Source organism: Anoplopoma fimbria, unplaced genomic scaffold (assembly GCF_027596085.1).
Source record: "Anoplopoma fimbria isolate UVic2021 breed Golden Eagle Sablefish unplaced genomic scaffold, Afim_UVic_2022 Un_contig_7900_pilon_pilon, whole genome shotgun sequence".
NCBI lineage: Eukaryota > Metazoa > Chordata > Actinopteri > Perciformes > Anoplopomatidae > Anoplopoma > Anoplopoma fimbria.
This window is the reverse complement of record NW_026552549.1, coordinates 4,714-21,514: the sequence shown is the minus strand read 5'-3', so window position 1 is coordinate 21,514 and position 16,801 is coordinate 4,714. Positions and strand designations below refer to the sequence as shown.

The 16,801-nt window shown below is 34.9% G+C and overlaps 1 protein-coding gene across 1 annotated transcript; it reads left to right on the top strand.

Annotated features, from left to right (window-relative positions):
• The first annotated feature begins 11,957 nt into the window (after window positions 1-11,957).
• Window positions 11,958-16,211, top strand: LOC129115997 (uncharacterized). Its single transcript, XM_054627145.1, has 4 exons — window positions 11,958-12,061; window positions 12,210-12,569; window positions 15,441-15,469; window positions 16,014-16,211. Exons 1-4 carry the CDS (start codon window positions 12,013-12,015, stop codon window positions 16,209-16,211), a joined length of 636 nt encoding a protein of 211 aa, XP_054483120.1. The 5' UTR covers window positions 11,958-12,012.
• Window positions 16,212-16,801: the final 590 nt, after the last annotated feature.

The window sequence follows — 16,801 nt, the reverse complement described above, 5'->3', positions numbered from 1 at the left end:
ATTTTGTTTGCATTTAATGATTTAGGACTAATAAGGTTATTTGTAAACAACAATTAATACAATGCTGGAAGACTAATAATTACAATAATTAAATGTAAAAAAAAAAGAGAATAAAATAAAATAAATAGTGATTTTATAATAAAACATTACAATTGAATTACCAAGATATGCCTTTAATTTCCTTAAAAAAATAAAAATAAAAATACAAATAAATGTAGTAATTTGCAGCTGCTGTTTATGGTTGATCTTTGGTATTCATGGTTGACTTTAGAAACCAGAGTTTATAAGAATGAACTTGACATCAGCATCGACTCTCTGTATTTAAACATTACCTTGTTGTGTCTCTTCCGTCGTACAGTGAAGAATGAAACCACCACATAGAAATGGTGGAAGTTCCTTTTCTGCTGTGTTTATATGGATATATAGGACTCAATTTGGGATGGTAAAAACGCCATTGGTTTCATATTCGATCACGTGACGTGCTGACGTACTGCGGTAAGCGTGTTGCCTCACTTCGGTTCTCAGCGTAGTTGATAGCGTACCTTTTCGCAGCTCCAGCGAAAACTAGTGAATTGTGTGACATTCTTTATTATAGCGGCTAATTACCTGTTTTACATTTAAATCACTTGGACACTCATATCACATCTTAATTCAGCGACTTTTCGCTTAAACCAACAGTTTACACGTTGTTCAGTTCTTCTAACGCTAGCTAGCCTCATTTAGCTTAGCAGCTAGCGATGGCTCTCTTTGTGCTTTCTCCCTCCGTGACTAACCAGGGTTAGTCACGGAGTTCCACAGGGGTCTGTTCTTGGACCTATTTTATTTACCTTATATATGCTTCCCCTGGGGAATATTATCAGAAAACACTCAATAAACTTTCATTGTTATGCAGATGATACCCAGTTATATCTATCGATTAAGCCAGACTAAACTAACCTGTTCTCTAAACTTCAAGCATGTCTTACGGACATAAAAACCTGGATGACCTGTAACTTCTTAATGTTAAACTCTGAAGAAACGGAAGTTATTCTACTAGGCCCAGATCACCTTCGAAATCAATTATCTAACGATATAGTTTCTCTAGATGGCATTGCTCTGGCATCCAGCACTACCGTTAAGAACCTCTTTACAGTTGATCCAGAATGCTGCAGCACATGTTCTAACAAAAACTAAGAAAAGAGATCATATTACTCCAGTATTAGCTTCTCTGCACTGGCTCCCTGTTAAATCAAGAATAGAATTTAACATGATTCTACTTACCTACAAAGCTCTAACTGGCCAGGCACCGTCTTATCTTAAGGAACTTATAGTTCCATATTACCCAACTAGAGAGCTGCGCTCAATCAATGCAGGGTTACTTGTGGTTCCTAGAGTATATAAAAGTAGGATGGGAGCCAGAGCCTTCAGTTATAAGGCTCCTCTTCTTATTATTTGTAAAACAAAGGTTTTATGTATTTCTTTTAATCAAATAATAAGCATTAGAAATATGTATTCATTCACTTATTAAACTTCATGAAAATATAAACATTTTTCAATTCAAATAAGGAAATATAATATGAAATGAATAAACAAATAAATGCAAAAAATGATATGTGCTGTGTGCAAGTGTCAATTTTGTTTGTTTGGGACTTTTTTTTAAATTAACATTTATTTCCAGTGTACATCTAGTGGCCATTGAAGGAACTGCATTTCAATATATATCTGTGACCCATTGATGGAAACACACTGATAAAACATGAAGTATAAAATTACATATTCACAGATATGTTATAAAAAGTATTTTCAATCATCACAGTGAGCAACGTCAAGTCCTCTCTTTTGTTTTTAAACTATGTGTAAGCAGCTGTTGTCACATACAGCCAGTGGAGGAAAGTAACAAAATACTAATTTACCCAACAGCTGCATATATACACACACACATATAGTATGCTAACAACACTGACACTTGCTATCACATTGTTATCTTCTAAACAAACAAAGCATCATAAGCTTACTGACATTGCATCATGTACATTTTCACATACATGGTTAATCCCCAAACATAAACATAAAAAAACAATAGTCCAAACTTATTTTCCCATCATTCACAGTAGACCTTATGAAATGGTGCTTTATGTCAACATGCTGACATCTCTGTCTTCTTACAGGATTCTTTACTAACGCTATTGTACCCTGGTTATCCTCATAAACCTGAGGTGGTGTGTACTCATAACTCAGATCTGGTCTTGTACATGTAGTCAGATAGATTAGGCTGCCTACTGCCTCTCTGTACTCTCTGACATCACTCATCATGTTTGTTTGTTTTGTGTAGTTTAACTTTTGTCCACAGGGTGTTGTTCTAGGTTTACAATCTTGCATGTCAAACCTTTCAAGTATTTTCTCCACGTATCTCTTCTGTGACATTTTCACATGTGTCTTTCATCTTGAATTTTGCTGTGAGCACCTCCTTCACATCCTTCAGTGCATTTCCACCACTGGCAGCAATGATCAGGTCATCAACCCATATTATCATGATCACTTTCTCATCTTCTGTTTCCCTTGTGTAAACACAATGATCTGCTGGATTTGGCACAAAATCGTTTTCACTCAGATACTCGTGCAGCGTCTTGTTCCAATTTCTGCCTGACTGTTTTAGTCCAAATAGTGACTTGTTTAGTTTATACACCAACTGTTTGTTTGTGCTAGATTTCACCTCATAACCTTCTGGTTGGATCATGTAAATCTGGCTGAGAATGTGTCTGAAAAGAGGGAGAGAAGAGGCAGAATGGGCAAAAACAAACTAGTAATAGTGTCATATGTATATATGCTTACGTGTGTGTATATATATTTATATTGTTTTATTGCTAATGTTCTCACTGCTTGGAAATATAAAACCCATCTGTCTTTGGAAATGTTATATAAAAAGATTATTTATTTCATCACAGCAAATTCATATTACATCAAATATATTTTATTCAGAAAATACACCTTTGATGTACAATGTACAAAATAAACTCTTAATATAAACTTGTATTAAGTTTAATCATTAAGTGAATGTTGGTCTAATTAATCAAAATAAAAAGTTTATCATAACTAAAAACAGCTTTTCCATTAGATGTAACAATTCCACAAATTATTCAGAGAACATATAATAAGTCAACATTTTCAAGAGATAAACAGTCATTAAAGTTAATTTAATATATTTGATTTAGTAAAAATATAAGTACAAATATTACAGTAACTGCTTGTTTCTCAATATTATAAAAACATTCCTCACATAAAGCTTAAAGTGCAAAAGGTAAATGTAAAGAAATAAGAAAAGAACAGAATAAATATACATGAAAGTAAATATGCTTCTCAACATTACCTCAATAAGGAGAACACATATTTCAGATCTTTTAGAGGTAAAGATGTTTTTAATCATTGTCTGCTCAGTGGAGCATTAATAGTGTTGCTATGGTTACCTGCTACTACGTTTGTCTGATTGTCATTTCCTGAACAAAGCTGTGACCACAGACTGTAAATAAGAACTGGTTTACATCAGCTCTCTGTTCTTTTACATCAGGGCTGAAGACATTTCTGTTCACAACCATTTTATTAATAAACATGTATTCTTATGTTGCACAGGAGCTATGCAGGAGGACAGAAAATACATTATTAAATGTCACTATTCTTTAATTGTTTTCTTTGTTTTTTATGTAAATCACTTTGCATTGCCTTGTTGATGTCAGCTAATTGTTCATTTTTCCGTCACTTAGTCACTTTAATGTGCTCCTTATTGAACTCTGTGATTATTAAATAGATTGTATGATTATAGTCGTGTTGTTAGTTCAGATTGTTGGATACATTACTACTATTGTACTGACTCTCATATCACTAAATCATAATTTCCTCTATTTTCGTTCATACTTTAATGTTGATGTTAATCCACAGATATACACATGTGTCATACACACTGAGGTGGACTGACTGAAGTCCACATCAGGATCTTAATGTGCAAACACTTAAAGGTTTGATAACTCAGCCTCGTTTTGGATGCTGTTTGTTTGGTTTTGCCGAGTAGAAATCTTTTTTACAATGCAGAAAGCAAGTGTTAACAAAACCAGTACAGCTGCTGTCAGTCCCAGTACACAGTAGAGGCCGATCCTTCCCCGACTCTCTGGTTGTGAAGACTCTCTGGTTGTGAAGAATCTCTTGTCAGATTTGTTGCGCTTTGTGTCTCAGGTTCAGGCCGATCCTCTCTGCTGCAAAGAGACCAAAGAAATCTGTTTCATTCATGTGAAGAAAAAAATATTTAATTAAGAAGAAAAACTAAATAGTCAACAACAGATGAAGTTGTAACTACATTTCCCAGATTCTGCAAAAAGAAAGTACTTTTTTTTCTCAGGTTATTATTTTTCTGAATAAATCTGCTGAATTGAATGTGTTGAAAAAGTTCTTCTGAATCCACCTACCAGTGACATTGAGGTGACATTGTCTAGAGTTCGCCCCATCTCTTGTGCGCACGTCACACAGGTACAGACCCGAGTCAGCAGTCCTGAGTCTGGACACATGAAGTCTGAGTCGTCCTTCTCTGAGGACGTCTTTGTCCCACTGGACTCGTCCTGCAAACTGTTCATCCTGAGACTCTGGAACCTCCACACCTTCATATATGTGAAACAGGACTGAGTGTTTGACATCAGTTATCAGTTGACAGAGGGTATGAAATACTTTTGAGGAGCGTTGAGTGTTGGTGGTGAACGTCCATTCCAGTGTGATGTTGTGGTTCTCCTCTGCCTGATAGGAGCTCTGTGTCACATTCACTACAAATGATCCTGTTGAGGAGACACAGAGGGAGAGTGAGGAGCAGACAAACTGACGGCTTTAACATGTGAGCCTTTAAACTCCATCTCTAGATGTTTCTGTGGAGTGTTTAGAGATGATTCAGAGCTTTACAAATAAAGTAAAAATAAGTTAACTAACCAGAGGAAGAGGAGGTCAGGATGAAGAGCAGCAGGATCCAGAAGATCATCTTCTGCTTGAGTCAGAAACACATCACATCAAAACTCAGATGTTAGATGAAGACATCAAACATTTACGGTAAAATGAAAAAAATCTCTTTATGTCACCAGATGACACCAGAGGTTAAACTCTCCACCATGAACAGTTAACATCATCAGGGTCTAGTAGCTGTGGTTTTCACTGAGCAGCAGTACGAGAACTGATGAGATTAGAGGAAGTTACACACCCCATAGAACTGGTAAGGTTTGAGTTTATTATTTTTTAGCTCCGCCTCTCTTTGCCAGATATGGTGCATACTGCACCTACTCTAGCTGCACACTACCTCTTTCATCTGTGGCGTCATCAATTCAGAAATGAGTAACGTGAACCAACAAAACTGACATTTCAATGTATAATATCCTAATATATTTCACAGATTCTGGCATTATATTCTCTATAATATTTGTATTGCATGAGACAAACACAGAGTATTACTTTATCATATCATCAGTCAGGTTTGCACTGTTAACATAGACTTTGTGACTCTACTAACTCCACTGATGCTCCTTTCTCCTCTAAGAACCAGTAAAGGTTATTTTAACTGTTACTTTTCTAAATATATGTTATTATGAGTGTTACTTTTTTAAAGAATAAAACTGATAAAACGTGTTTTCGTGTCGCAAACATGAGACATCGTTTATTGATACAAATATAAACTCTGAGTGAAGAAACGAGATAAATACATGAACAAATACACTATGTGAATATGAATATATGAATACGTCACCTTGAATGTCTTCAGTCAAAGGATTAAACAGAGAGACGAGAGAGTGCTTCATGTTTCAGAGACTGTTGATCCACATGTCTGTTCTTTAACTTATGATGGAGGTGGAGCTCGTACATTTAACTCAAGCTGTGACCAACAGAAGGACTCCCTCATCATTTGTGCAGCATTTCTTTGCTTCACTTAATTTGCAAAAAATAACCAAAAGCTGGAAGCTGCAGTTCTTGTTTCTCTATTTATAGAAACTCAGACTTTCTCTCTCAGAGAAAAGCGATGAGGCAACGTTTGTATCTGTACACAATTCATATGATGATGACACCAACATGAAGGACTTTCATAACTTACCTTGTTCTTCTTCACTCGTGTAAAACACTGAAGTCTTCTCACCATGTAACCTCCTTTGGTTCTCCACATCATTCTGACGCGTTAGAGGAAGAAAATAAATAGCAAACGAGACATATGAACATGATGTTGGTTTTTTCTGTTTTGTTACCACAAGTCGCATCCTTCCTTTCCGTTCTGCTCATCAGTAAACAGTCACCACTGTATGAGAGTTTCCTTTGGCTTAAAGAATGTGACACACCTCCCTTGTTTCTCTCTCAGCCAATTACATTTGATCAAGCCCTTCTTACTTTAGAGGGAAAACCCCCTCCTCATATAACTGTGGTGGTGTAATTCTCAGTAAAGGAGGAGTCTGGCCTGACCTCAGGTTAACTTCAGACTCCAGCTGAGTCTCCATCAGAGGTCAGTCCGCCGTGGACAGAAGGAGATCCGGCTCCTAGACAGCTGTGCTCTCTGCAGCAGCAGCGTCTCCTCCTCCTCACGAGGAGTCACGGGAGAACCAGAACCAGGACTGAGCGGAGCTGACTGTCACACACCTGCTGCACAAATATCCCATCAACTTTAACCCAAAACCTATGATTCACAATGTCATGAATAAATAAAGGTGAATGTCAACTCCCATGAGACAAAATCACAAGAAGAGCCCATTCAAGTGTAACTCCTGTGTGCACACTGACGGGACACTGACTCAGAAACAGTATGACAGATAAATAAACCCAACAAATAACATAAAGATTTGTTTTTTCTTCACATGAATAAAACTGATTTGTTTGGTCTCTTTGCAGCAGAGAGGGATCGGCCTGAACCTGAGACACAAAGCGCAACAAATCTGACAACAGATCCTTCACAACCAGAGAGTCAGGGAAGGATCGTCCTCTACTGTGTACTGGGACTGACAGCAGCTGTACTGGTTTTGTGGACACATCAAGTTATGAACAGAAATGAATAATGAATAAGTGATAGCAAAATGATGTCAGCTAATTATCTAGTAGCTGTGTCTTTGCACCAGAATGCAAAGACTCATGGGAACTAACTGGATGTAAAGCAGATGTTTAGTTTAAATTTAATTGCAAATGTTCTGTGCAATTGTGTGGTTGCCTCTGTCTCAGTCTATGAATGTGTGTGAATGATGTCATTTAGTGTTTACAAGTCCATTTAGCCATTTACCAAAATGTATTTACATATTTTCATTTTATTTTCATTCTTTATTTTTCACTCTTCTCTCTTTTGCGTATATTGTACATGTCCTAAAACATTGTATTTTATAAACTAACATTAAGTTTAATCACTCAGGGAATGTTAGTGATTACTAATTAAAATAAAAAGAATATAAAATCTGAAAACAGCTTTTTCATTTGTCGTACAATTCAACAAATCATTCCAAATATCAATACAGTTCCAGATATAAGAATCAGCTTAATACATTTGATGTAGTTTAAAAACAAGTGTAAACCTTCCAGCAACTGCAGTGCAAAAGGTAAATGTAAAGAAATAAGAAATGCACAAAATAAATCTACATGGTATAGAAGGTAAATATGCTTTTCAGCATAATTACAATAAAGAAAAAAAACAGATTTCAGATCTTTCTAGATCAGGGGTGGGCAATTATTTTTCCCAGGGGGCCAAATGAGCAACTGAAAATGTTTTGGAGGGCCGGGCCAAAATGCCGAACTCAATTATGCATAATATACATTTTATTTCTATATAAAAAGCAGTAAATGGCATTGTTTTGACCGCTGGTAAGAGTGTATGTTATTATTTGGCAATTAAAAGGTGAGGTTAGCTTTCAAAAATATCATTTATTCAAATAGAATTTCCAAAATGATAAACAAAATGTGAAACATTTGACTCATTTTCAGTCACATTAATAACAAAGGGCATTTTGAGTTTCATATACTATTGAAACAAGGATTTTCTTAGCTTTCTAAAGACATCACATCATCTTTGTAGCCAAAATAAACAAGACATGTCACTGAACTGTGTAACTGTGTAAAGAAAAGTGTCCCAGTTTTGTAGCCTTTTTGACTTTACATGCCTATATTAAACATTTAATGTTTTCAGAACTGTGCAAAAAAAAGAAAGAAAAGAAAATTGTACTCTTTAAACACGGCGACATGCTCCCCACAAACCACACACACAGGAAACATTAGTAATAGTCCATACTTGTTTGAAAGTTCTGCTTTCGGCATCACTTTCCTCTTTACTCTTTTCAGGGTGACACGGAAGGAAGACAGGTTGTCAATCACACGCATTTCACGTGCACTGTTGACGTGCACGATTGCGTGCACTGTGAGAATAAATGGGCTTCAAAATAAAAGCAATGCGGTTTTAGTCCACCCATAAGATAATTAGAAAATATGTTTTATTTTCTAATTATCATGTAATCATCCCGCGGGCCGTACAATGCCCAGGTCTGATTTACACCATCAGGCTCTTTCAATGGAACTGATGATCACTTTTATTTATTTTATCTCTGAGACTTCTGCTTCATGTGTCTTCTGACTTATGACCTGATTCATTTGTCAAACATTGAAATGTTTCCTGTGTATTTCAATACTTTAGTTTAAGAACTTGATAATCCAGTTGTTTTAACTTTATGATGTAGTACAGTGAAAAGTACAATATTTACCTCTGAGATGTAGAACAGTAAACTTTTATAAACTGATATTTCAAAATGTTTTAAGTACATTCATATTAACAGGCAGATTAAAAAGATAGGTGTTTATTTCCTTTTTAAAATATATACTAAGCTTTAGTTTGGTTCCAGCATGGTTTGTCTCTGTGCTGTTACTAATATAGGATATATATATATATATATATATATATATATATATATATGTCTCCTACAAACACCACTCCTCCAAAGAACAGGAGGAGGAACACAAGCGGATATGAAATGCAGACTGACAAGCCTCCACAGTCCAGAGAGAAACAGGAAGAAGATGAACGTGGAACATTTTCCTCTGAGGTGAAGTGACCCGATAGACAGAATGAAAGAAGTCAAATAAACACCTTCAAATTATACTTTGATCTCAAATGTATTTATTTATACAGCACCCTTTAAACAAACATACAGACCAAGTGCTACACATGAAGAAAACAAACATAACACAACAATTAATATAATGTTGGAAGACTAATAATTACAATAATTCAACATACAACGTAAAAAAAGATATAGAATAAAATACATAGTGATTATAAATGTAAGAAAAATATTTTTTATAATAAAACATTAACATTTTATTTCAAAGATATGCCTTTAATTTCCTTAAAAATATATAAATAAAAATAAAATAAATGTCCTAATTTTCAGCTGCTGTTTATGGTTGATCTTTGGTATTCATGGTTGACTTTAGAAACCAGAGTTTATAAGAATGAACTCGACATCAGCATGGACTCTCTGTATTTAAACATTACCTTGTTGTGTCTCTTCCGTCGTACAGTGAAGAATGAAACCACCACATAGAAATGGTGGAAGTTCCCTTTGTGCTGTGTTTATGTGTAGGGGGAGGATCCTGGAGCTCCTTTAACCAGAACCAACATCTCATTCTTTAGGTTGGTTTCAGCTTGAGTTTTGAATACAGACACTATGTGGCTCAGTGGAGAACAGGGTCGTCCTCCAATCAGAGGATCCCCACGCTCAAGTTCGAGACACTTGGCACATGGACTGTGGCCCAACTGACACATTTGACATATCTTTGCTACCAAACAAACGAATAAAATGTTTGGGCAAGGTGTTTCTACTGAAACTTGGGCAGCTCTGGCATGTCTCCATGTATGTGTGACTGCAAACATTGTGAGCAAATGCAAATATGACACTGCAATGTCATAAATGCAAATGTTTGCAAAAGCGCAGTCAGTTTTAGTAAAATATTCTTCCATCGTCACCTTGCTGGCTGGACGTCCTGAGAAGAATTGTGACTTTTTCTCTTCTTAACACGACTGAAGACATACAAGGTAATGCATCATGAATGAATCAGTGTTGATGTTGCTGTTACCTTCATATCAAAGAGGATTGGTGCTGTCACTTAGTTGTGTTATGTTAACATGTTAACGGATGATAGTGATACAATTAGATCTCAGGCACATCTCCAGCAATGCTCATTAAATAAATAAGAATAAGTTATGGAAACCCAGGACCAAAAATAGAGGAAATAGTATATATGTGTATATATATATATATTCCTATATATATACACAGACATATATATATATATATATATATGCCCACCCATATAGGGCTTTATTAACTTATGATATATATATATATGTGGATATATATATATATAAAACATATGTATATAATATACAAATATATATATCTTCACACCATGTATACATATATATTATGACATATATCTTCTTAACAATTTACTGTATACATATAATACTGAATGAAAGTGGTAATTGCTAGTCTTACAGAAATATGTAAGTTTACCTTCATATCAAAGATGATATGTGTGATATAAACATGTGCTATAGTTAGGGACATGTTATATGATATTATATACATTTAGATATGTATATGCACTGTTGTCCATGATAAATGCTATATATAAATATGCTGTAAGTTATATAAAGTTGTATGGATTATTATTCATGTAAAATGAAGATTCATATATATATAAACTTATGATGCTATATATATATATATAAATAACAATGTATATATATATTATACATATATAAAGATACCTATATATGATATATTTGTATATGTATATATATATTTGAGTTATATACTGTGTGATATATATATATAACAGACATATATATATATATATATATTTGTCATAAGAGTATATATATATAAGTATATATATATTTTATACATATTACAGAACGAATGAACTGAGGTAGTAAAGAGATGTAAACAGATAGTATAACAGTGAGTAATTCTTTATTATTCTTGTATGTAAACAAATAGTCTTTCTTGAGCAACAATACAAAAAGTTCCCAAATCTTTCAAATACATTCACAGCTAAACAATTAGCTAAGTGGTTCTCTTTCATGTATTAGATTATTAGATTGATGTTCTGCTTGTTGTCCAGATGTTGTGATGAACTGCTGCTGTTTCCTCCCTTACTTGTGAGGCTGCAGAATATGGAAGTAATGCAACACTAAGGATACAAGCTGACCTTACACTCCAAAAGAAGAAGAAGTCTGGTGAATAGAAGGAGAGGGTTTGGGACGCTAATGATCACTATTTTCTGTTTGACGCTTTTGACACTGTGTATGGCTGTCTATAGCCTTTGTACACAGTTACGGAATATAGAGAACGATTTTGAACGTGTGTTATAGTAATACTAGTAGTAATACTCTGTGTTTGTCACATGCAATTCAAATATTATAGAGAATATAATGCCGGAATCTGTAAAATAGTTTTTGAAATAGAAAATAAAAAGTTTTTGTTGCTTCATGTTACTAATTTCTGAATTGATGACACCACAGATGACAAAGGTAGTGTGCAGCTCTACTATATTGTGCAATACATTCTGGTTTGCAGAATGAAGGCGGAGCTAAATAAATACGAGAGAGAGAGAGATTGATTGATTGATTGATTGATTGATTGATTGATTGATTGATTGATTGATTGATTGATTGATTGATTGATTGATTGATTCCACTATGAGTGAGGGATGTGAAACACTGATGGTCAAACAGCACCGTTGTTCCTGACCTGCTGAGAAGTTTTCTTGAGATGCAGATCTTTAGAGACTGAAGACGCACAAGGTAAAATAAAGGAGACTGCAGCTCAGTAATGAAAACCTAGATCCTGATGATGTTTACTGTTCATGGTGGAGAGTTTAACCTCTGGTGTCATCTGGTGACATAAAGTGATTTTCCTCATTTTACCGTAAATGTTTGATGTCTTCATCTAACATCTGAGTTTTGATGTGATGTGTTTCTGACTCAAGCAGAAGATGATCTTCTGGATCCTGCTGCTCTTCATCCTGACCTCCTCTTTCTCTGGTTAGTTAACTTATTTTTACTTTATTTGTAAAGCTCTGAATCATCTCTAAACACTCCACAGAAACATCTAGAGATGGAGTTTAAAGGCTCACATGTTAAAGCCGTCAGTTTGTCTGCTCCTCACTCTCCCTCTGTGTCTCCTCAACAGGATCATTTGCTGTGAATGTGACACAGAGTTCCTATCAGGCAGAGGAGAACCACAACATCACACTGGAATGGACGTTCACCACCAACACTCAACTCTCTCTAAATTACTTTTCTACCCTCTGTCAACTGATAACTGATGTCAGACAGTCAGTCCTGTTTCACATACATGATGGTGTGGAGGTTCCAGAGTCTCAGGATGAACAGTTTGCAGGACGAGTCCAGTGGGACAAAGACGTCCTCAGAGAAGGACGACTCAGACTTCATGTGTCCAGACTCAGGACTGCTGACTCGGGTCTGTACCAGTGTGACGTGTTCACAAGAGATGGGCCGAACTCTAGACAATGTCACCTCAATGTCACTGGTAGGTGGATTCAGAATAACTTTTTCAACACGTTCAATTCAGCAGATTTATTCAGAAAAATAATAACTTGAGAAAAAAAAGGACTTTCTTTTTGCAGAATCTGGGAAATGTAGATACAACTTCATCTGTTGTTACTATTTCGTTTTCTTCTTAATTAAATATTTTTTCTTCACATGAATGAAACAGATTTCTTTGGTCTCTTTGCAGCAGAGAGGGATCGGCCTGAACCTGAGACACAAACCACAACAAATCTGACAACAGATCCTTCAAAACCAGAGAGTCGAGCACAACCAGAGAGTCGGGGAAGGATCGTCCTCTACTGTGTACTGGGACTGACAGCAGCTGTACTGGTTTTGTTAACACTTGCTTTCTGCATTGTAAACAAGATTTCTACTCAGCAAAACCAAACAAACAGCATCCAAAACGAGGCTGAGTTATTAAGACTTTAAGTGTTTACACTAAAAGATCCTGATGTGGACTTCAGTCAGTCCACCTCAGTGTGTATGACACATGTGTATATCTGTGGATTAACATCAACATTAAAGTATGAACGAAAATAGAGGAAATTATGATTTAGCGATATGAGAGTCAGTACAATAGTAGTAATGTATCCAACAATCTGAACTAACAACACGACTATAATCATACAATCTATTTAATAATCACAGAGTTCAATAAGGAGCACATTAAAGTGACTAAGTGACGGAAAAATGAACAATTAGCTGACATCAACAAGGCAATGCAAAGTGATTTACATAAAAAACAAAGAAAACAATTAAAGAATAGTGACATTTAATAATGTATTTTCTGTCCTCCTGCATAGCTCCTGTGCAACATAAGAATACATGTTTATTAATAAAATGGTTGTGAACAGAAATGTCTTCAGCCCTGATGTAAAAGAACAGAGAGCTGATGTAAACCAGTTCTTATTTACAGTCTGTGGTCACAGCTTTGTTCAGGAAATGACAATCAGACAAACTAGTAGCAGGTAACCATAGCAACACTATTAATGCTCCACTGAGCAGATAATGATTAAAAACATCTTTACCTCTAAAAGATGTGAAATATGTGTTCTCCTTATTGAGATAATATTGAGAAGCATATTTACTTTTATGTATATTTATTCTGTGCTTTTCTTGTTTCTTTACATTTACCTTTTGCACTTTAAGCTTTTTGTGAGGAATGTTTTTATGATACTGAGGAACCAGCAGTTACTGTAATATTTGTACTTATATTTTTACTAAATCAAATATATTAAATTAACTTTAATGACTGTTTATATCTTGAAAATATTGACTTATTATAATGATCTTCTGAATAATTTGTGGAATTGTTACATCTAATGGAAAAACTGTTTTCAGTTTTGAAAAACTTTTTAATTTGAAAAATTAGACCAACATTCACTTAATGATTAAACTTAATACAATTTCATATGAAGAGTTTATTTTGTCCATTGTACCTGCAAAGGTGTATTTTCTGAATAAAATATATTTGATGTAATACGAGTTTGCTGTGATGAAATTAATAATCTTTTTTGTATTTGAAAGACAGATGAAGTTTTATATTTCCAAGCAGTGAGAACCACATGCAAACTGTTAAGCTGTTAAACAAGTAGGAACAGTGCTGTTGAAGGTGTGGATGGATAGTTTTCACTGAAAGTATATATAACGTTACTTTATCCTTTATTAATGAATCATTTATTTGATTACTTGATTACATTTCGTCGCAAAGTATCTTGTAAGTAAAGCTTTAAAATACATGCAGTGAAGTCAAAAAGTGTCACGCTAGAATGTAGTAGAAGTTTAAAGTACCATCAAATATAAATACTTAGTACCTGAGTAAATATGCAGTACATAATTACTTTCAAAATTACTTTACAAATGCGTTAATTTCTGGACATTAATGATAGTACCCATTGTCCAAAAAGACAGCTTTTATAGTGACAGCAATAATAAAAACAAATGAACAACGTCCATGAGAGAGAAACAATTCCCTCTATTGTTTTATATCTTTATCCTCCAACTCTTATGACTCATCCCATCGAGCATTTGTCCGTTGAAAAGACGTTTAGTTTCTTTTTTCACCGACTGTGACCAATTCTGAACGTCTTTTCAACGTCGGCCATAGTCGACGTTGAAAAGATTATTTGAACAAAACTGACCCATAACCATTGAGTTATAGCATTTTGATGTTTCAGTCACTGTTGCATGACCAATTGTGGAATATTGCAATTTTAGAAAGTGAAAGTCAACAACAGTTGGCAACAATCTGTATGCATTGTATTTGGTCACACCCCGATAAGCCGGGTTATTCTAATATGTTCTGTACCATTTTGTATTTGCCTTTTAATGGATTTAGGTCAATATATATGTGAAAATGTCCCTTTTCCACAGCACCTACTGTAACTTCAAGACTGGATTTCCACCCATGCAAGAGGACAATTCATCAGAGGCCTTGACCCCAGTTTTAGTTTTTTTTGTCTATTTGATTACTTTCAAATAGGGAAATTACTAGAGTATAATATTAGTTTGTTAAAGTAAGTTAAGCCCATGTTTGTGTTTGTTAAAATGTCAAAATGTTGCATGTGCTTTGGTATAGTTGAAGTTTACACAATAGTTTAATTAATTTTTTCATGCAAAAGTTTTGTGCAGAGTGTAGAAAAGTGTAGAAAAGTTAGGACTTTATGTTTAACATTTAAGCCACAGATTAAATGAACCCGTTCATGTTCCCCGACCATATCAATGGACATAAGACTTCTAGTGAGTCTACATCTATGATCACTGTCCTCTGAGTTCACACAAATGCACAAACATATTTGATTGGATGTCTGAGTGCTACACATCATCTAAAGTGCACGCCTTCTTTTTCCAGGAAGCATGGCTGACGGTTTGGCAAAGAGGGTGAGTAGGACACATTTTAATCTATTAATCATAGTGTTAAAGTAAAAAAAACAAATGATTCAACTAATTACTAAAACACTACCTGAATGAAAACACACAAGCTGATGCTTTTTTTTTTATTTTAAGATTTAAAAAAAATGCTTTCAATTCCTTAAATACTGTAAAACACATCTAAAAACAGGATTATGAAGTTATACATTGTTCAAGGGCTTAACAAATATTTTGTATGGCATTTAATGATTTAAGACTTATAACGTTACCTGTGATCAGATATCTGTGATCATTTTAAACAGTGTTTTATATTGATGTTGACTGTTTTAAACCGTATGTTGGTGATCCGGAATGTAAATAAATTATCTTGCTTTTAAATTCATATCGTTGTGTTTGATGTTGGGCAACATTCACGCTACCTCACTGCAGGACTTGAAATTATATTTAATATTATAAAGTGTTTCCCGCTTTACCCAAAAGGCAGTGGAGTTGTTGGTATTAGTTTGTGGCCACAGCCTTGTGCTTGGTTACATACAGACACTGTGTGGCTCAGTGGAGAGCAGGGTCGTCCTCCAATCAGAGGATGGCAGTTGGCAAAAGCCGAAATCTGAGCAACTGCCAAGCACAGAAGTTGGCAGAAGACCAGCAACTTCAGAACTTGCAATCTGCAAGCCAGAACTTGCTGACACACCCCGTCACAGACAGACTCAGTATACAAAGCTTACAGTCCTCCACACCTTCCATGTCTTGACTGAGAAGAATTGTGACTGAACAGACTGAAGACATACAAGGTAATGCATCATGAATGAATCAGTGTTGATGTTGCTGTTACCTTCATATCAAAGAGGATTGGTGCTGTCACTTAGTTGTGTTATGTTAAGATGTTAACGGATGATAGTGATACAATTAGATCTCAGGCACATCTCCAGCAATGCTCATTAAATAAATAAGAATATAGTTATGGAAACCCAGGACCAAAAATAGAGCAAAATGTATTGTGTGTGTGTGTGTGTATGTGTGTTGTGTGTGTGTGTGTGTGTGTGTGTGTGTGTGTGTGTGATGAATGTGTGTGTATATATATATATATAATATATATATATATATATATATATATATATATATATATATATATAAAACAGAACGAATGAACTTAGGTAAAAAGATGTAAACAGAATAACAGTGAGTAACCATACAATAAGATATTCTTCTTTTTAGATTAATTCCACGAAACAACAGATAATAATTTATATAATCTAAAGCTGAAGTAAAACTTGTTCATAACAAAGGTTGCCTCGTGGCTTCTCTCTGAGAGATAAAGTCTGAGTTTCTATAAAGTGAGCA

What these genes read in the sequence shown, in the direction of transcription:
- LOC129115997 (XM_054627145.1), top strand. Translation starts at nt 12,013, where the DNA reads ATGATCTTCTGGATCCTGCTGCTCTTCATCCTGACCTCCTCTTTCTCT. An exon ending in CCTGACCTCCTCTTTCTCTG is followed by an intron (nt 12,062 to 12,209) that starts GTTAGTTAACTT and finishes TCTCCTCAACAG; the next exon opens with GATCATTTGCTGTGAATGTG. An exon ending in CTGACGGTTTGGCAAAGAGG is followed by an intron (nt 15,470 to 16,013) that starts GTGAGTAGGACA and finishes TGTGTGGCTCAG; the next exon opens with TGGAGAGCAGGGTCGTCCTC.